Here is a 21,520-nt window from a genome sequence, read left to right as displayed (position 1 = left end):
AGTGTGTAATGGCGATGTCTGGCAGCTAAAGACACTGAGTTAGGTAGAAAAATTAATAAAGTTAGAATGTGGAGTAGCAAATTAAGGTAAAATATACCAGACTAGTCTCCTAATAGAAGCTTTAAATGTTTTCTAAATTCTATAGAAATGTTAATAGAAGTAAAATGCAAACCATATAGGTAATTTTAAACATTCTATAAGTCACATGTTTTTCAAAGAGAAAAGCAAAAGGTAAAATTAATTTTTACAAATTTTATTTCATCCTAAATGTCAAAAAATTATCATTGCAACAAATAAGTATTAAAAATTATAAGACATTTTACATGTTTTGTACTAAGTTTTTAAAATCCAATGTGTATTTTACATCTCAGATTGGATGCCATATTTTTATTGGAAATATCTAATGTAATCTGTATTTAAACTTTCTAAATTTTACAGTAGAAAAAGTGGATCCACAATCACATTCCATTATTTCACATTATTACCTTTCATTAGTTATGAGGGATGAACTAATTTCAGTTATTTCTCACTGAGCTAGTCTATGGCCCAAAGTGTTCCTCCTATGTGGACATAATCATGGGTAAAAATGACTTGCCTGGCATTGCAGGTCCCACAAAAGAAAAAATAAAAATAAAAAGCTGGAAACTGGGAAATACAGTTGTTCACATCATTGCTTAGTCTATGTGACAATAAATACAATTTTTTTTCATAGATTGAAAGGATAATGTTAGTTTTTTTGTTTTGTTTTGTTTTGTTTTAGAGTATTGTTTTTACTTTTTTTTTTTTTTTTTTCCTTTTTTGCTCTGGAAAAAATCAAGTTTCCTCAGGACTCTTTCTTTGATCCCTGAAATTCTATAATGGGGTGTTGGGTGGGGGAGTGGTACAAATTAGTGGTGAGAAAAAAAAAGTGTAAGCAACTGGCCTGCTAAAGTTTGTCCCCTCCTGGTCTGGTGGACAGCAGGTTTTAGGAGACAACAGCTCCTGCTGAGAGCACCTGGGCAAGATTTTCAAATTGAATGAAATTCGAAATGGTCATGAACTTCTGGTAGAAGCCGGGGTAGGCTTCCTGGAGTAAAATTATGTAAAGACAACACAAGGCTGACAGCCTCTAGATTGGCAGCGCCAGACAAGGATCCAGCCCTCAGGCTCAGCCCTCACGCTTTCTGCTCCTTGGTATATTTAAGCTTGGCTGGGCCTCCATTTCTCTTCTTCTTTTTATTAGTATTTTTGCTGGGGGAAGGAAGAGACAGCTCCAGCTCCCTTTTCTTGGCATCCCAGTCTGGGTCCCGCTCATCCAGGTGCAGCCCATTCTGCTCAGCTGCTCTGCGATGGTCCCTGCACTCAGGCTCCGCCCTAGACAAAGACAGACAGGCCTGAGCTCCGGGCAGGAGCCAGGGACCAAGCTCTCTCTTCCTGCTCTACACACAGCCTGGAAGGAGGCCTAGTTTGCCCGGTTCCAAGTGCACACTTAGGGATGTCTCAGAAGCCAAAGAAACTACTTGGAGGTGGAGGAAAGTGATGTGTCAGAGTAAGAAGTTGATGATACATAGACTCAAAGAAGGAAACTGAAAGAAGGAACTGCTAAATCTTATTGTGCTCACCCAGCAAGAGGCCTGTTACTGAAGAGGCTATTTTCTTTTTGTTTGCTGTTAATTGTATTTTTTCCTAATTATTAAAGCAATGCATGTTCATTATTTAAAATTTAAACAATGTGAGGTCCTGGGATCAATCCATAGTACTGAAGGACAAAAAAAAAAAAAAAAAAACTCTCAAATCAGAGCACAGGGAACCTTCCTGTCCCCCGAATCCCCCAATCTACCACCAGCAAGCTGGAAGTGACCTTTAAATCTTCAGATTACTTAGCATCCCTCCTCTTGTCACTTTCTCTTGTTCAGTGTTATTTATATAAATAAGTTGTTCAACCAGTTATTTTCTCTCCCACTCAAAAAGGAACATTTGTTATTGTTGTTGTTATTGTTGTTGTTGTTTTGGTATAGGGATTGAACCCAGGGGCACTTTACCACTGAGACATATCCCCAGAACTTTTTAATTTTGTATTTAGAGACAGGGTCACTGAGTTGCTTAGGGCCTCACTAAGTTGCTGAAACTGGCTTTGAACTTTTGGTCTTACCTGCCTTAGCCTTCCAAGCTGCTGTGATTACAGGTGTGCACCATTACACCTGGCCAGAAAGGAAACTTCTTGATGTCTAGTCCTATGTCTGATTTATCTTTATGTTCTTTTTAGTGTCTAACTTAATGACATACACATAGTAGGGTTTACCTCTACCTGTTGAATAAGTGATTTGCTACTTAGACAGCCTGAATCAAAAGTTAAAGTTTTCCTCAATGATCCCTAGGATGTTCAGAAAATTATCAAATATCTTAAAAATGTCTTATGTCCTTCTTCTGCATCCTCCTAGCCCAGGAGCTCACCTACTCACAACATGAACTGCTAAGAAATCCTTAAGTGGTCTCCTCACTTAGAGTCTAAATGCCTCCAAGTCTACCTACACAGCACCACTGTCACCTCCTCCAATGCATAAACAACTTTATTAAAGCATCTCTTTCTGCTTGTCAATCTCCTGAGTTCACATTTATCACTTGCCTGGCTGACTATGGCCACCCACTGATCTACCCATGCACACTTATCCTCCACATCTCCCTCAGATGGATACTCTACTTAGCCAGGCATTCATCCTGCCACTGTCCATCTACCTCTTCACATATGCGCACAAACTATGCACAAATCCAACTTGGTGGCTTCATTCCAAATCAACAGATTTTTTCTCCCTCCTCCATTTGCAGGTCTTAGCTATTATTCCAGATCAAATTAACTTCCTCTTAACCCAGGATTCTGTCTCTAGACTCTCTGTCAGAGGGAAGTTTTCAGTGAAATAGGATGATTCACACACCATGTATTTGATGTTGTTGTTTCTGCCTGCACAGTTTTCCTGGCAATAACACTCCCCCCTATTTGAGGGGAGCCACTGCTCCTCCATCTCAGTTATACTTGGGCCATGTGTCACATTCATCCACCTTCTGGCCACTAAGGAGGGGCTGAGATTACTCAGAGAATGTCAGTGCAGCAGAGCCAAAGGCAGGACCCAGAGGAATTTCAGCATCTAAAAGGCATGCAAGAATAAACCATTTAATTTTTCTTTTTGAAAAAAGCATATGCAAATCATGAGAAATAATCAGAGAAGAGAGGGGGAAGCTAGGAGAGAGTAGCATCAGATTAAGTAAGGGAGAAGAGTTTCCAAAATATAATAAATGGGAATTAGTAGAGGTAAGATGTGAACTAAGAATAAGCCATTGGCTTAGCAAACAAGAACTTCATGATAACTTGGGTCAGAGCTGACTCTGTAAACAGATGGATCAGGGGGAAATCTGAAGAGTGAGAGGTGAGGAAGTAGAGATAATTATGTAAGTTAATTTTCAAGTAGCTTTGAAGTGTAGGGAAGAAAAGAAACAGAAGTGGGATTCTGCTTTTTGCTTAATAAGATCTATTTGAACATGTTCACAGACTAAAAAGAAGTGAAAGGAAGGAACATTAAAAAAAATGCAGGAGATAGAGTAAAAATGCAACAAAGAATACAGGAGCAATGGCCTTGTAGAAGAGACATGAAGAATCTCCATGGAGGGGTAACCCTTTTTACAGAAGAAAGGATGGGAGGCAAGAAGGAACTGATGTAAGTATATGTAAGATCTGCAGGGATACACTATTCTAATCAGCTAAAAGAAATGTAAGTTAGGGTTCTTCCTTCTCCTGTAAATCTTAGCAAATAATCAAAACCTAGAGCTCCCATTACAGAATATGTCCATAGACACATATATTTTTTCCAACCCCATACCAACATATATATGTTGATATATATGCATACAAACACACATGTATATATCACACATGTATGTATACATACATGTGTATACATACATATACACATGTGGGTATATACGTACATAGGTGTATATATGTATGTGTGTGTGTATATATACATACATATATATGTAGATACAGGGGTTGGAAAACATGAAACCCAAAGTTTCAAGAAGACATACCCTCTGAGAGAGTGTAATGGGGACTTGGAATTGACAGTGAGGTAGTAGGACAGGAAGAGAGAGCCAAGCCGAGAAAAAAATCTTTCTGATGATGCTCATTTACTTCTTGCTGGGATTTTTTTTTTTCTCTAGTCAACCAAGCCTAGGAGTAGAGAGCACAGAAATTTTCCTGAGATTGGCAATTCTGGATTGTATGGTACAGAATGAATGAAAAAGGGGTGGGAAAGTTATGAAGAGTGTATGAGAAGAAAGTAGAAGTACTGTCCTGGCAGCCGAGTAAGATTGGGGACATTTTCAGGCACATGATAGATTGGGAATGAAAAATGTCGAATGACAGAGTCTTGACAATTCAAAGACCTAAGGCTCTAGGAACTGATAAGATGAAGAGAACTGTGGTCTCACATACAGTGCATGGAGGTTACCGAGGACAAGGGCAATGGAAAAAACTAGGGAAAAGATAGAGATATTCAAACAAAGATTCAGGTTCTGCCTCTCTGCTCTTCAAATCACCTAATTTGTGACTTTGGATATTTTAAGTGGGTGACACCATCTTTAAGAGAGAGTCTTTTGAGCTGGATTTGGTGGTACATGCCTATAATCCCAGCTGAGGCAGGAGGATCACTAGTTCAAGGCTGGCCTGGGCAACTTAGTGAGGGCCCTCAGCAACTGAGTGGGACCCTGTCTCAGACTTAAAAAAAAAAACAAAAAAAAACTAGGGATATATAGCTCAGTGGTAAAAAGCCCCTAGGAGTCTCTTAGGTTACTTCTTCACATTACTAATCTCACTATAGGAAAAGACTTTCCTAGTTTAACTTTCTTACAACTATATTTGCCAGCTCTTAGGAGACATCTCACTGCCACCCTCCTCTTCTATCATGCACAGCCCAGTAGATTTGATATCTACCTTGTCTTAATTTCCAAGAAATAATGCCCAGATACTATTATTCAACTTTTTCTTATATGAGTTACTTGTTGATCCAACAAAACTAGAAATGTCTAAATTTTATTTCCATCCCTCTCTGAGCTCTACTGCTATGTACATAATTGGTATTAAACTATGTTCAATGTCTCGACTGAGTAAAAAAAAATGAACAAAATGTTAGATAAATTCTTATTTGGATATATGTGTTAGTAGGGGATTCACAGATGAACATAGATGCTTGAAAAAGTAGAAGGGTCTGAAAATCAAATTCTAATTCATCTGCCTCATTTTATTAGGTAATGGAGGGTCAGGAAGGTGACAACCTGTACAAGGTCACACAGCTTGAATACCTTTTAGAAAGCTGCAGGGGCCCATGAATCTGGGATCATCACCTTTCTTCAAACTGTGTCCCAATTCTCTGATCAGAGACAATTTTTGTATAATCTAAAACAACAGATCAATGTATTTTTTACCTGAGGCCAGTCATTTCTGTGAAAATAACTCAATTTAAAAATTAATGAAAACAATAGTCAGTTGACTGGATTTTCTCATTTTTTTTCATTGACCTGAGCCCACTGAATGGGCAAAGACCTTGATCACAAGCTTCTGTATCTTTGCCCTTCCTATAGTTGGGAAGCAAAAAAATAAAATAAAAATTAAAAAGAAACTTACTCCTCCAGGAAGGCCACACAGGCTCTGTGCCCATAGATCTGTGCGATCCTCTTAGGTGTGTCTCCAAAGAAATCAGGGGCGTCGATGGCGGCATGCAGGGCATGCAGGGCTCTGAGTACATTCAGGTGGCCGCACTCAGCTGCAAAGTGAGCGGGGGTCCATCCCACATCAGTTACCAGGCAGGGCCTGGCTCCACAGCCTATCAGGAGATGCATCACTTCCACTTGCCCTTAGAGGGACCAAGAAGAAACAGGAGGAGGTTAAGAGGAAAATGTCCCCCACGGCCTGAGACTAGGACCAGCCTCGACAACATGACACGGGTAGGAAATGCACCTTCGGGGTGCCTCCAGATTCCTATCATCATCCCCTTCATCCCTTCTCCTTCCTCTGACTGGGGAATCTGCACCCTGTCCTCACTCCATGAACCCTGTTCCCATGGGGAACCTGGACTCTCACAGTATGTCCAGTACTCCTTCCAGGATACCCCTCTCCTGTCCACTGTCCCAGAAATCTTCTCAGGTCCTGCTCACGGGAGCACTGGACAGGCTCCTCTTTCAATGCTCATTTCAAAAATAAATATTTTAAAGCCCACTTACATTATAGCTAACAGAGCTTGCAAACAGACTTTCTCAACAGATAAATGTGGGTTCATATCCTCACAATGGGGCTTACTAAGGTGTGTCACCTTGGATAAGTAACAAATGTCTGAGGCTCCATTTCCTCGTCTATCATTTAGAATATTATCACTTACCTCACTGGACGTTTGAGAAGTACAAGTGAACCCACAAAGATAAAGTACACAGTCCAGTGGCCAGCAGGTGACAAGTACTCTCTGAAGGTGGTTTTGGAAATGGCAAAAGACTAATATTAATTAAGAGCAGATTATATGCTAGGTGTTGTATACCCACTATCTTACTGAACGCCTATCACTCCACTGTAACATTACTACCCCCATTATATAGAAGCATAAACTGAGGCCCAGAGACACTAAATAACAAACTAAATTTGCTAATGTGGGTAAGGCGTGATGATTGAAATGCTCCATCTAGCTCCAGAAAAATATTTTTTTCTACTCAGTAACACAGCCTGTAGACTGAATGGTGGGCTCACAGGGGTGGATCTACTAAGGCATCGCCTACCCACCTTTGATTGAAGCCCAGTGAAGGGGGGTCCGATCATTCCAGTCGACATCCTTGTAGTTTGGGTCACAAAGACCTTTCTTCAAAATCCTCTTTACTAAATTGTAGTCCCCCAGAGCCACAGCTTGGTGGAGCTTTGTCAGGTTTGATATTTTGGTCAATTCCATGACAGAAACTGTGGGAGAGACACGTCATTTAGGAAATTCGATTACAGTCCTTAATTCCTAGCAAGTGCTCCACAGAGTTTTGCGTTGTGGATTTTCTTTCCTGCCTCATGCATTTGCGGCTAGGATTGCCTGGTGTGTGGTCTCTGCTGAATGTGGACTTGGATCTTAGCTACTGTGGTTACTGCATGCCAGTCCCCTACCCCCAAAACTACTGATGGCTCCCACTGCACACTGAATTATGTCTACACTCATGGACTGGCCTCAAACCACCTTCCAGCACTATTTCCCACTCCCACTTCAAAATTCTAGTAGTGTTACCTAAAGTTATTTATATAATTCTGTGTCTTTCTCATCTGTAGAATGGGTATAAACATCTAGGATTATGAGACAATGAGAATCCATGTGAAAGGTATGTACTGGGCCCAGAGCTCTATGGAAATTAAATACTATTGCACACCAGGTGGGGAGGGGGCAACACACAAACAGACAAATAACATAGCTAAAAACTGGTATTAATATTATGCCTTAAAACAGTAGTTCTCACGTTGTAGTCTAAGATGCTTAGAAATTCCTTAGACTTCTTCAGGGAATCTATGAAATGAAAAACTATTTCATTATAATATTAAGATGTTCTTGGCCTTGTTCCCCTTGATGACAATTTTCCTGATGGTTCCAAAGAGAAGGTAGAGAAAACTTTCCTTCATAGAAAGTTAGGCTGTGACAGCAAACTGGACTGTAATCAAGCTGTTCACCACACCCTCCAAGAAAAAAAAAAGGCCAGTTTCATAGGAACATTCTTAACGAATCAATAAAAATTATGTTTATTAGATCCTACCATTAATCATGTGATTCAATAAATGCAATTTTAAGATATTGTGTAATGAAGTATGTCAACATTTGGAAAATGTTCTTCACCCCCTGGACCAATATTTTTCATACAACAAGTGGAGGATGTTGCAAAATCAGACATGAGTAAAGAGATCCATTCAAGATGGAAAAGACTTTAATAAATCAGAGTAAGGAAACTGCCTGGATATCACTTCAACTCCACATCGAAACTAAAATGTAGGGCACTACTATCTGTCTAGTTTGGGTGTAGTATCAAAGGAGAAAATCCACAATTATGTGGAAATCTATAAAATACTTCTCTCTTTCTAACTTTATATCTGTTGGAAGCCAGATTTCTTTATACACTTCCATCAGAACAAAGTGAATGTAGAAACTGACCCAAGAATCCAGATGTCTTCTTATTAAGCCAGTGATTTTAAAAGGTTAAAAAAAAAAAAAAAAGGTAAACCAAGCTCACTCTTTTTACATTTTTTGTTATTCTGGAAAATATAATTTTTTTCATGAAGATATTACTTATGTTATTATGTAATAGATTTATTGCAGCTTTTGTAAATGAATTAACATTTTAAGATATTCTTAGTTTTAACTTCTAAAAGCATACATATTGATAGATATAATCCACATACATGAATGCTTTCTGGGGTTCCCAATCATTTTTAAGAGTGTAAAGAAGTTCTGAGACTAAAAAAATAATAAGTTTGAGAACTGGTGATATAAAACAGATATGGAGCTGAAATGGACAACAAGAGTGCAGAGAGGGCCACAGGAGTTGTGGCCATTGAAGATACCTCTGATCTCAAGTTTGAGATGGGACTGGAGTTCACCCTACAAATTGTGACTAGCAGCAGCAGCACCACCACCAAAGATTTATAAGAAGTGCAAATTCTTGGACTCAATCTCAGACCTACTGAAGCTCTAGGGTGGAGCCCAGCCAAAGTTGTTGTAAGCCCTCCAGGTATATCTGATTCACATTGGAAAGTGAGAATAGCCCTATAGCCTGAGAGACAGAGAAGTAGCATAATAAAAATGCAATGGTATGTGAATTATAGTCAAGTTGCCAAGTGACCGTAGAGGATCCCAACCTAAGCACAGCACATTGGTGGCCAGGATTGCTTATACTGAAGTGTAAGCAGTTCCAACAATAATGTCCCTCAGTCTTGAGGGTTGGCAACCTTTTTCTGTAAAAATCCAGACAGCAATATTTTTATACCAAGAGACAAAATCAAGACTACTAGTGGGAACTTAAAAGCAACTTAAATAACAAGAGTAAAAATCCATGTCCTACCCTTTCCTATTTGCCTGCAATAGTTGTTCCATCGTCTTTGTTCCCAGTAACCCTCAGCTGGAGACATTCACAGGGAAGAGAGGATGGGCCTCAGCAGAAAGGCATTGTCAGTGGGATGCTCAGTTTCATTCTCTGCCTTATTGCTACTCAGATTCCAGTGAGCTCTCTCTCCTCCTGGAGAGGTTGGCAATCCCACGTTGGTAGCTGGCTGGAGAAAAAGCAGCTCAGAGTCACCAACTCTCTTATTAAGATTCCATTGTGGTCCCAGCAGCTGCCAACAGCAAATTCCTCCATGCTGGAACAACTTGCACTTTGGAGTATGTGCCTTTGGCCCTCCATGTGCCGTGCCTGTGTTTGAAATCCTTTACCAACATCACCAGTGGGCCCTGAGCAGTGAATAGGCACAGCTACAAGTGGCAGAGGCAAGTGCTAGGAGCAAAATAGGCATCAGGGATAAAGGGAGAAGCATGCACTTGCTCTTGGGGCCTCACAGCACTCGCCCATGGAGGCCTGACACCTTAGGTGGTAGCCACAGGCCTACAAAATAGGTATGAGCCAGATCCAACTTTTAGACCTGAGTTTAGCAGCCTCTAGTCTATACAAATTATTTAGTAATCTTGTTTAATTGCAGATTCTGACACAGTGGATCTGGGATGGGGTCTGAGAGTCTGCATTCATAACAAGCCCCCATAGCAGTTCTAGTTCATCTTTGAGTAGCCATATCTCTCTGGCTGAAAAGTAGGAGATAGATTGGCAGGGAACACGATTGGAGACCTGAGAGGGAAGCAAGGAGACAGCAGTTGGTCTCCACTGAGAAGCTCCATAGAATTGTCAGTAGATTCTTAAAAACAAAGATGCCTCTACCTCAGCCCAAAGTGAATCAGAATCTCTAAGTGTGCAAAACAAGGGTTAGGTGTGTTATAGGATATAGGTGCTCAACACATGTCTTGCCGGGTAACAGAGAAGATGGCACAAACTGCATTTTAGTTTTTAAATTTGCTTTACTAGAAAACACTGGATTTGATTAATAGTAAAAATGGTAAACAAAAACACTAGTATTTCTAATCTGCAAGTGTCACTAAAAGCAAAACCATTTCTCAATCAGTGTCTAGGAGCCTTTTCATTTGCCTTCCATACAAGCTTTTGAGCAATTTTAGACTAAACCTACCCTGTTTGTTCCACATTCAAGTTGATACTGAAGTGATTGCACAACTTCCTATGAATGTGTTGTAATTCAAGTAGAAATTTTCATTGTGCAGCAAAATGTTTTTTCCAGAGAAATTGAAAAGCTGATCCTAGAAGATTCTATGGAAGTGCAAGGAACCCAGAATAATCAAAATAATCTTGAGAAAGAATGAAGTTGGAAGACTCATACTGCTTGACTTCAGTTAACACTCCAGGGCCAAGCAATGGGAAAAGAAAAATCTTTTGATAAATGGTGCTGAGACAATGAGATATTCACATACAAAGAAATAAAGTTGCTTCTCCACCTCCCAAATATTTATTACTCTAAATTTCCTTTGAAAGTTTTGCAATTTGAGCCTTACATTTAGGCCCAAGACCCATTTTGAGTTTATATAGGGTATACTTGTCAAAAAATAAGCATATATGTCAGAATTTATTTCTAGACTCTCAGTTCTACTCTAGTGCTCTAGATTTCTATTCTTGTGCTAGTACCACCATAATCTTGGTTATTTTAGCTCTATAGTAAGTTTTGAAATTAGAAAGTATAAATTTTCCAGGGCTGGGGTTGTGGCTCAATGGTTGAGCATTCGTCTAGCATGTGTGAGGCACTAGGTTCAATCCTCAGCACCATATAAGTAAGTGAATAAAAAAATAAAGGTCCATCAACATCTAAAAAAAATTTTAAAAAAGGAAAGTATAAATTGGGGTATATACCCACAATAATGAAAACATTCAAATAAAAATTTATACATAAATGTTCATAGAATCATTATTCAATGGCAGATGAAAAATGGAAACATCCCAAATACCCAGCAACAGATGAATGGATAAATAAAATGTGGAATATCCACATAATGAAATATTATTTTATAATGAAAAGGAAGGAAGTACTGAGACGTGATTCATGGATGAATCTTGAAACATGCCAAGTGAACAAAGCCAGTCATAGAAGATTGGATACTTCCATTTATGTGAAATGCCCAGAATAGGCAAATCTATAGAGACAAAATGTAGATTATTAGTTGCCTAGGGCTGGGACCTGGGTGGGTAGAGGAAAGACTGCTGGTAAGCACAGGACTTCTTTTTGGAGTGATGAAATACTTTAAAATTAGATTGTGGTGGGTAATGGTTTCACAACTCTAAAATATTCTAAAACCACTGAATAGTACATTTTAGATGGATTCAATTTTTAGGTATGTGAAATATAGCTAAATAAAGCTATTTGTTAAAAATAAACAACTATTAGAAGTTTTTTTTTTAAGAACAAAAATGCAAACTTTATTTGCAAATTTATGTATATAATTCACTAACTTGTCATTGGCCACTGAAATCTGGCAAACTCTCCGTGACATGAATCCTTATGAATTTGGTTAAGTGCACTTGAATTCCTATCTTTCTGGTAGATGTGTGTCAATTTGCAAAGTAGTTCACCAATACAGAGGCTAATAAGTGAGTGATCTGTATTACTATAGTAAATAAGAGAGGGGTAATGTAAAAATACTTACAGGCTTGTATGAAACCCAGGGAGCTCTTTGCTTGTATGAAACCCAGGGAGCTCTTTGCTTGTATGAAACCCGGGGAGCTCTTTTCAGGAGCTTGAACTGCCTGGAGTATTGTTGTGCTTACACCATGGAAACTGACCCTTCCTTCCTCATGAAAGCTTGCCAATTAAGTTCAGCTTCCCTAGGTATCTGGTGGAGTGGGATTGCCGCTCTACTTCATATCAAAACTCTTTAGCAATTCTACCTTCTACTTCAGTCCTAATGTGCCGGACCTCACCAGGTTCTTTCAAATAGTATTTGATTATTTTTTAAAAAATTATTTATAAATTAAATTAAAAATTTAAATTAAATATTATTTAAATTAAAAATTATTTAAATATTATTATTTTTTTAAAAACAGTTTTCAATCCACAGGCTGTGAAGAAGGTCAGCTGTTTAGTAGTCACTTAGACACAGGAGATGTCTGACCTCCGTGGTGTGGTGGGGAAAGCATGGGACCCTCTCATTCAGAACTGGCTGTGAGATCTTTGGCAAATTCCTTAACTTTGCAGAGCTTCTTTTTTTTTTCTCATTAATAAAAGTGGAATAATAATCTCATTGATTAACTGGAATAATTTATAAATCATCTGATATAGGGTAGATTCCTAAACAACAATGACAAAAAGAACAAAAACATCTATAGTGCTTTCTCCTTGTCTCTCCTTTCCCCCCCTTGCTGAAAGCAAGTATCTATATTTATGATCTCACTGATCGGAAAAGCCTTCTTCCTTACCCTCTCCCCTCCCCTCCCTTCCATCCTCTCTTCCTTTTCCTCTCTCTTTCCTTTGCTCCATTTGTCTCCCTACCTTTCTTCCCATATATATTTATCAAGTGCCCTTATATATGCCAAACACTCCACTGGGCCCTGTAGGGAAAAGACACTCAGTGCTCCTGTCTTCTTGGAGCTTCCTTTAGCCTTTGAACACAGACTTGCACTGCAGAATTGCACAGACAACTCTATAGGAAGCTTCTGGGACTTCGACTTAGACTGGGGCTGCATTCTTGGTTCCTCTTGTTCTGAGACTTCCAGCTTCTTAGACCGGGCACTTACTTGTTTCTGGGGCACTTTATCCTGCAGACAGCCATCATGGGATTATCCAGCCTCTGCTAGTATAAATTAATCTGATAAACCCTTTCTTGTAATTATATATTCTGCTTCTCCTGATGCTAATAGAGGAGGTGACATTTCAGCAGAGACCTGGCATAGGTGAAGAATCCAGGCATCTGAGGATCTGGGGAAGGGGGTCCACACAGACAGCAACACAGCTTGGCTTATGTGAGGAATAAACAAGAGGAAGATGCCGCTGGTTTATGAAGTATAGCAAGTAGAAGAAGATGAATTTAGTATAGAAAAGTGCTAAGTTGGTTAGAGTTTTCTGGGATAGGGTGAGGAATTTGGATTTTATTCCAAATACAAAGAGTTGAAAATTGAAAAAAAAAATTGAAAGATTTTTAACAACAAAGATGGTGCAGCTTAAATTTTCTGGAGAGGTTCCTTTAGCTCTATATGGAGAATGGTCTAAATGAGACTGAAAAATGGGACTGAAAGCAAGAGGACCACAGAGCAGGCCACTGCAGAAGCCCAGATAAGAAAGAGTGGTAACCTGGTGGATTGTGGCCATAGGGATGGAGAGAAACGAGTGAAACCAAAGTTATTCAGGAGGGAAAACTGGCAGGAGGTGTCAATGTAGTACACACGAGTGGTGAGGGAACAGAAGGAGTCAAGATGGCCCTTGGAAACTGACAACACTGGTGTTGTAAAAGGGAGTGGGGTGGGGCCAGGTGGGGCCAGTAGAAGAGTGATACAAATTAAGTGTTCTGTTTGATGTATGTTTGAGATCCATGCAAGACATCCAAATATCAAGCAGGAAACCAGAGTTCTGTGACTTTGGGGTTAAAGTTACATATTTGAAAATCACCAGCACATGAGTGATACTTAAAGGTGTAGATAAGATCTAACATAATCTAAGAATATTAGATGAAGAGAGGGGCTCCAAGCCTTGAGGCCTTTCATTCCCTGGGATCTGGTAGCAAAGGAAGAATTAGTAAATATTTCTAGGGAGGAAGGATGGGACCTGGGAGAACATAGTCACACAAAAGGGAGTGGTCAGCCACGTCAGAGGACAGAATTTAAAGGTGTCTTTTACAAGCCATAACTGATGCCTAGGAGAGACTGCATCAGCACCCTTATCACTCAGAGAACTCAGTGTTCCATCTCCCTTTCAAAGCTTTGTAACAGTTACAGAGCAGCCTGATTTCACTGGACAAATACTTGCTGAGTAGCTACTATATGTTGAGTGAAGCAGGGGAACAAGGACTGAGTTCCCTGGTGACAAGGGACAAAGCAACTTGAGATAAGGGATGAAACTGGTGAGAAACTACAGCTGTTGGCATCAGTAAACTGCCTGTGTTTGGGGTCCCATTCCCTCTGATACCCTATTATGTGTTTCCTTCCCCTAAAAAAAGGTGTCTGACACCAAATTTCTTGACAAGCCATGAGGGCCAGGGAGTAACACACCCTAAGGTAGGGACTTCCAGAATTTTTCACAAGTCAAAAGTGAGCTACTGGCATTATTTTTTTTAAAGAAGACTTTACCCCAAAAGGTCAAAACATTCTACCATATTTTGAAATGAAAAAAAATTTTTGACCTAAATAATATACAAGGCCATATAAAAATAAGACCAATCATTCTGATATTATAAAAATATTATTTCTATACTCATTGTAAGTATTAGGATCTGCTAATGGGGTCCACAATTATATGGTGGGTGTTTTTAGTGTTTTTAGTGAGACCTTGTGACCAATTAGATGAATGTCAAAAATCTGCATGCTACTGTCCTTGCCTTACTCATGATAGGTCACAGAGGCCCCCAGGGGCAATATTGGTCACATCGGCTTAAGCATCAGAACTAAAATTTCTGGCTAAGGTGACATCCATAAAGCCTTTTCTCCATAGAATAAAAGCCATCTCTAGATCAGGAAGGGATTTAGGAAACAATGAGACAAAAACTCATTTTATGTATGAAAATATTAACACCCATCAGCATTAAATTATTTACTTAAAAGTGACACTGAGAATGTTTTAATTCATCACTTACCCCTTTCCCATCCCAGCTAAGCCTCCACATACAGAGAGATGTGCAGTGTCTGCAAGTTCAGGGAACACAGGAGTGTGGGCTGAGTGGCTTTGCCACCCCCTTGCATACTTTTCAGTTGCCATTGACTTATGTTTGGGACAGTAGGATTTCATTCTCTTCTACCTCCTTCAATTCTAAAGATGACAGTAATAAACCCATGTAGGTTTTGTTTTAAGTGCTTTAACACACTTGGTCAATTTTTATTTTGTAGGGTAGGCACCAATATTATCCTGCTTCACAAATGAGAAAACTGAGACATATAGTAATCTATGGACTTGCCTGAGGTTACAGAGCTAATGGTGGACAGCTCAGGTGGTGGGGCTGCTGTGTCGTATCCTTATTTGCTGTGCTACAGTGCCTCCTGAGGGGCAAGTCAAAGCCATATGCAAAAGTGACTGAAGGGAGGTCTTCCTGCCTAGGAAATGATGTAGTTCATTTCAAACCATTGCTTATGAAAGAAGCAACACAATGAGGTGGACAGAATGGTTGGTGTCATTAGAACTGGGAGTGGCAGCAGGGAATAGAGTATTTGTTAATCAGGCATTATCCTAGGTGTTTTCTGGATATTATTTCATCAATCTTAATAACAAGCCTGAAATATAGGTGGTTTGCAAGAAAGGAAACTGAGGCCCAGAGGCCTCAGTGAAGCATACTCAGACAGCTGTCTCTACTTCCTGTGGACAGTTGTAAGAGACAGATCAAACTCATTGCTTGATGGCATTACTGTCAGAGCCCTGATCTCAGGGAGGCTACGAGGTTCCCTGCATCTTGGGTCCAAAAGACAAGAATCAGATTCCATTTGTGGTTACCAGAGCATCTGTACCTTTCTGTCTCTAACCATCTTTTAGGAGATTTTTAAGAAGCCTTCTGGGATGGGGGGACCATCCTTGCATCAGATGGTCACCACTAGGACCATCCTTGCATCAGAATGGAGGAGGTGGCTGTGCTGGTTATAGGATTCTAGCATCTCGACTGAATACCAGCTGTGTACCAATTTGTCAGGAGGCTTATGAAACCTTGTTCAGGGGAGTTCAGATTTCTGGATGGATCATATTTTCTCTAAGGTGACATTTTGCTATCAGAGACCACCTGCCCAGACATTGCTGTGGTTCTCCTCTCAGCCTCTCCTGTGTACTGTGCAGTCTGAATGTGGGCCTGTGTAGCTCTCTCACATTGACTCTTGAATGGGGCTTACAGAAGGACTCTGTATTTCTGTCCTGGCATTTAGTATCCCTTCAACCTAGCCTCCCTCATTCAGAGATTTATCTTTTCTGACTTCTCTTGGGGATAAGGGAATGCTCTAGCTCAACTGCCTTGAGGCAGTTGAATCTCTATGAGGGATAAATCCACAGCAAATATTTTTGAACCTCTGATAATGCATGTGAAAAGGGTCATCTCTCTTTTTACAGAGTTTGTCAACTTAATTGAGAAAATGAGATATTGCACACAAAAAAATGTAATTGGGACTATGTTAAATGCCCTGAGAGGCATTAAATCACTTTAAGACCTAGCAGTTAGGAGAAAGTGGGTGTGCTGGATATTTTCCACATCTTTCTCATCAGATCCACTCTCTTTCATTCTCCATCCTGGAGGCTGACCTGCATGGAGGACAGCATCACGCATGGGCTCTGGCTTCCAACTGGGCTGGACAATTTCCAGCAGGAGATTAGGGTATAGATGAGAAACGGGGTTGGAATATTTACTCCCTTGGCTTTCTTCCTGCCTGGCTTTCAATGGGTTTGCTATGAAGGTCACAGCTCTTGTCAGGCGACCTTCTCCACAGAGTTACCTGTGCCAAGTTCTAGTTACTGCTTTCTGTTTTTGCTCCTTTAAGCCCATGGAAGGTAAGGGCTGTCAGCATTCACCAAAGGCACTACACTATGCCTTGTTGCATTTCCTGAATTCTGCTGTCACCTTTGTCAACAGTCCATTTAGTAAATGTGCGTCAAATAATCCAGTTTGAGCATACTGCCTGCTTCCTACCAGAACTCAGAACCCAAAAGTGGGCATCCTTCTAGCAAAGGGGATGCCATGACATGAAATCCAGAATGACTGAATGTAAACTGAGTTGAATATGAGAGACCTAAAGAAAAGGAACTTCAGGCCACATCCTGCAATGCTACCTCAGGATAGCTGGACTTCATTTCTCCCAGTGTGCTATGGGAAACATTGACAGTTTCTGAAGGGGGAAGTAAAATGATTACAAGGCTGTCACTTTTAGAGAAGTAATTTTGCCACAACATAAATTGTCCTTTGTCCTGGGGCAAAGGACACCTAAGGGTGAAAAGAAAATAGAAGACAAAAGAATGCATATATCCTGATCCAGAAAACCCATTTCTAGATATTTAAAACAAATAAAAAAATAATTAAAAACATGCACAAATACTTTGCTGCAAGTATATTCACTGAAGTATAATTTCAAAATTAAGACTGATAAACAATGCAAGTTTCTTGTGGAAATATTATATTGCCTTTCAAGCTGATACTGTAGATCTGGATATGTTGCTTTGATAAAATATTAGTATTCTATTGCTTAATGAAAATATAACTTCTAAAAATGACCAATAACTTCAGTGTACATGCATGCATTTGTTTATGTGGAGAAAAGCTTCAGAGAACGTACATTAAATTAGTAATAAACACCATTTTCCTAAAATGAGTTTGTATGATATGTATAAACAAAGAAGCGTTTTGTGACTATCAAGGACACAGCCTTGGAAGGCCTCAGTTAGGGTGTAACAGTAGAAACAGGAGGAGCCAATGAATAGCCTTGTGAATGTGGAATCAAGTAACTCAGCAACCAGATAAAGGAGTTGGATGACTGAATCAATGCCACTGAGAGAAGCCTGGGAGTCTTGGACTCAGCACAATGCCTCCTACATCTTGACTAAAGTCAGCAGGGGTGTTTTCAATGACCTGGGTAAGGAAAAATGTCCTGGCGACTGGTTTGGCAAACTAGGTCATGGAGCCCAGTGACTAGATGCATACAAACAAGGCAATTATGACATCCACAGCTCAAGAGTCCTTCAGTAAACTAATTTCATAATGTCACTGCTAATGAGGGGTGAAGGCTCAGCCTAGAATTGGATAATGAAATTTGGAATTGTCTAAAATATTGAATAAAAAAAAATCCTTATCTTTTCTCTACTTTGGAAGCTAAGAGGTATATCTATCCTGGACCTATTGTCCCCTGAACTTCACCTCTGCACTCATGGAACTCAAAGTATATTCTCTGACCATGACATTATACCTCCTCATGCTGTCACTCTGCCTCCAGGGAAGTTCTTCCAACCTACTCAACCCAGCAGTACTTTCAGTTCTTTGCAAATATTCATATATTCATGTACATATTCACATATATAAGGCACTAGTGTCACATCAGGACAGCTGGACTTTATTTCTCCCAGTATACTATGGGAAACATTGGTAGTTTGTCAATGGGGAAGCAAAATGATTACACATCCATCACATTTAGAGAAGTATTTTGCCAAACAGTATTCTACTTTATAGGCATTATCTCTTTTAATCCTTACTACAACCTTAGGATGAAGGTGCTATTATTTGCATCTTAGAGATTAGGAAACTGAGGTGTGTGACTTGACCGAGGCCTTAGAGCTAGGACAGGTAGAGTTGGACTCAAGGCCAGGATGTTCCTCTTAATCTAGAAGAGCATCTAGAAGACTATACCGGATTGTTATGCACTTATTTCATGAGGTGGGGCCATGGAGGACCCCCACTTTCTATTTTTACTATTCTGATTTGTTTAGATTTCCAGTAATATGAATTAACATGAGTACATTACATCCTAACTACAAAAACTTATCTTTTAAGTTAACAAACTCCCTCATTTTCTTTGCCTTGGGTCAATCTATTCTCCCAGTTTCTAATCCCAGAAAACTCTCTTCTGTGATCTCATTCCCAGACTGATCAATGTCACCAGGAAAAATGCATCACCACATGATCCAATTCAGGATGAACAAGTGAATTCCAGCCATCATGGCGTAGGTGAGGTTAAGAAAGCTCTGACCTCCTGGAAGGTTCTATTACCATGTTTCAGATTTTTACCCTCCTCATTCTTTTTTTTTCCTCAACTACAGCCAGATTCTCTTTCCTTTCTTTCTCCACACAATGTCTTTAAAAATTGTATCCTCATCTCTACTCCTTTTTTCCGCTTCCTACATTCACTCCCATAGACTAATATGTTAATTTAAAGGCCACCAATGCCCTCCCAATTACTAAAGCCCTCTCTTCCTTTTCCATCCACCCTATTGAATCAGCAGTGTTGATCCTACTTGCCTTTAAAAGCCCCTTTTCTTTCTTGACATCTAAGAGTGTCTCAAACCCAATTTCCATCCTCACTTTGATCAGAATTGAAAATCTCACTAGCTCTTCTTCCTCCAACTTTGCCTGAATGAGGTGGCCTTAGAGTTTTTCTTTTTCTACAAGCACTTGTTAATCCCACACACTAATAAACAACTTCCAAATAAATAACTTCTTTCTCCACATTGAGCTTCAGACTTGTATGATTAAGGACCTATGAGATGGTTCTGACTAGAGATGTGACTGCTTGGAGCAGGTGGGAGTCCCAGGCTGGGGGACACATTCCTATTTTGTTGTCTTTGCCAATTTCTGTGTATGAAGTCTCCCACTACAGATCATTTTAAGCTTTCAGTGTTTTATGGCGTTCAATGTCTCCTCCTAAACTCATGTTAAAATACAATTGCCACTATAACAGTTTTAAGAGATAAGGCCTTTAAGATGTGATTAGACCATGAGGGCTCCACCTCGAGAATGGATTAACGCTGTTATCATGGACTGAGTTCCTGATTTAAAAAAAAAAAAGGATGAGATGGGCCTGATTTTTCCCTTTCTGCCTACTGTGTGCTCGCTTGTCCTGCCATGTCATGACACAGTGCAAAGGCTCCTGCCAGATGCCAGTGTCATGATCTTGGACTTCCCAGGTATTAGAACCATAAGCCAAATAAACTCATATTGATTCTAGTTTATCCAGTCTGTGGTATTCTACTATAATAACAGAACACGGACTAAGACACATGGAAGGGTTGGGGTTGTGGCTCAGTGGTAGAATGTTTGCCTGTTACATGTGAGGCACTGGGACTGATCCTCAGCCCCACATTAAAAAAAAAATAGACATATAAAAAGGGGGTGTTTTGCCATCTACTAAAAATAAAATATTAAAAAATAAAATATTTTAAAAGGCACAATGGGAAGTCACTAAATGCAGACTGAGTGCCCAGGTGACCCTTTTGAGCAGATGGAAGTTGACATCTACCACTGCTTCTGCCTGTGTGTCCGAGGGTAAAAGCTCTCAAACATTGCTTTTACCACATGACAGGAAATTAATTTTACAACAGATACATACATATATATGCAATAAAAATACAAGTTTGTGGATCAACACTTTACCACATGTGATGTACTTTGAAATTTATCATGTTTCATTTCATTGGGGGGCGGGATAATGCCTCAATGAACCACATAGACTTCATAAGCTATTAATGGCCCAAGGCCTACAATTTTAAAAAAACATCATCCTTGGAGCTTTAAAATTCAGTATATGCAGAACTGCGTTTGTTACCTTACTTTGACAACCTGTTCATTTTCCTTGTTTTCTTTCATCAACTAGGGGCTTCATCATCTATCTGATTTCCCCAGCTAGAGATCTCAGGGCTATATGGGACTTACTCCCCTTCTTGATCTTTTGTGTCTGTTTTTGCCTGGTTTATACTTTCAATCTCCATTCCAATGCCAGTATTGTGGTTTACATCATTACCTTTCACTTAATAGCCTCCTAATTCATTGCTTTTTTTTCCTCAATTCATCTTTTTTAGTACAAAATTATTTTCTAAAAATAAGAATAATACTACACTTAAAAACTCTGATATGCCTATAAATACTTATATAATTTACTTATATGCCTGTAAGTTTTTTCATTCATTCTGTAAGCATTTATTGGGTGACTGTTAGTGTTAGGCTCTATACTGGATGCAGAGGAATAAAAATGATTCCTGTCCTGGAGATGCTCACTGTCCAAACTCAGCCGCATTGCTTAGAGGACTCTTCTAGTAGCTCCAGCTCACCCTTTCATTCTTACCTTCTTCTCTGCCTCAACCATATACCCAATGCCATCATGGAGACCTGGACATTCCCCAGGTGTGCCATTCACTTTGAGGTCCATGTGCCTTTGATCATGCAGTCCCATTTTCTACAGAAAACTCTCTTTTTCTTCCAGATTAACTCTTACTGATTCTTTTTTTTTAAATTTTTTATTGTTGGTTGTTCAAAACATTACATAGTTCTTGACATATCATATTTCACACTTTGATTCAAGTGGGTTATGAACTCCCATTTTTACCCCGTATACAGATTGCAGAATCACATCGGTTACACATCCATTGATTTACATATTGCCATACTAGTGTCTGTTGTATTCTGCTGCCTTTCCTATCCTCTACTATCCCCCCTCGCCTCCCCTCCCCTCCCCTCTTCTCTCTCTACCCCCTCTACTGTCATTCATTTCTCCCCCTTGTATTATTTTTCCC

At 39.6% G+C, this 21,520-nt stretch overlaps 1 protein-coding gene across 7 annotated transcripts in view; it reads right to left on the bottom strand.

The window, feature by feature from the left end:
- Positions 1 to 237: 237 nt before the first annotated feature.
- Ankrd66 (ankyrin repeat domain 66) overlaps positions 238 to 21,520 on the bottom strand; it is a 55,749-nt gene continuing 34,466 nt past the window's right edge. For 3 of the 7 annotated variants that reach the window (XM_048805428.1, XM_048805429.1, XM_048805430.1), the window contains 4 exons: positions 9,094 to 9,301; positions 6,797 to 6,967; positions 5,654 to 5,882; positions 238 to 1,353 (listed from right to left, as the gene is read on the bottom strand). In XM_048805428.1, coding sequence (XP_048661385.1) covers positions 1,155 to 1,353; positions 5,654 to 5,882; positions 6,797 to 6,967; positions 9,094 to 9,160 — 666 coding nt within the window. In that variant the 5' untranslated portion in view covers positions 9,161 to 9,301 and the 3' untranslated portion in view covers positions 238 to 1,154. Of the gene's footprint in view, positions 1,354 to 5,653; positions 5,883 to 6,796; positions 6,968 to 9,093; positions 9,302 to 11,783; positions 11,998 to 21,520 lie in introns of those variants that run through there. The other 4 variants (XM_048805432.1, XM_048805433.1, XM_048805431.1 and 1 more) reach the window with 3 other exon arrangements.

The sequence above is a fragment of the Marmota marmota genome, unplaced genomic scaffold (assembly GCF_001458135.2).
Source record: "Marmota marmota marmota unplaced genomic scaffold, marMar, whole genome shotgun sequence".
Lineage (NCBI taxonomy): Eukaryota > Metazoa > Chordata > Mammalia > Rodentia > Sciuridae > Marmota > Marmota marmota.
The sequence above is the reverse complement of the archived record's forward strand: the minus strand, read 5'-3'. Positions and strand labels throughout refer to the sequence as shown.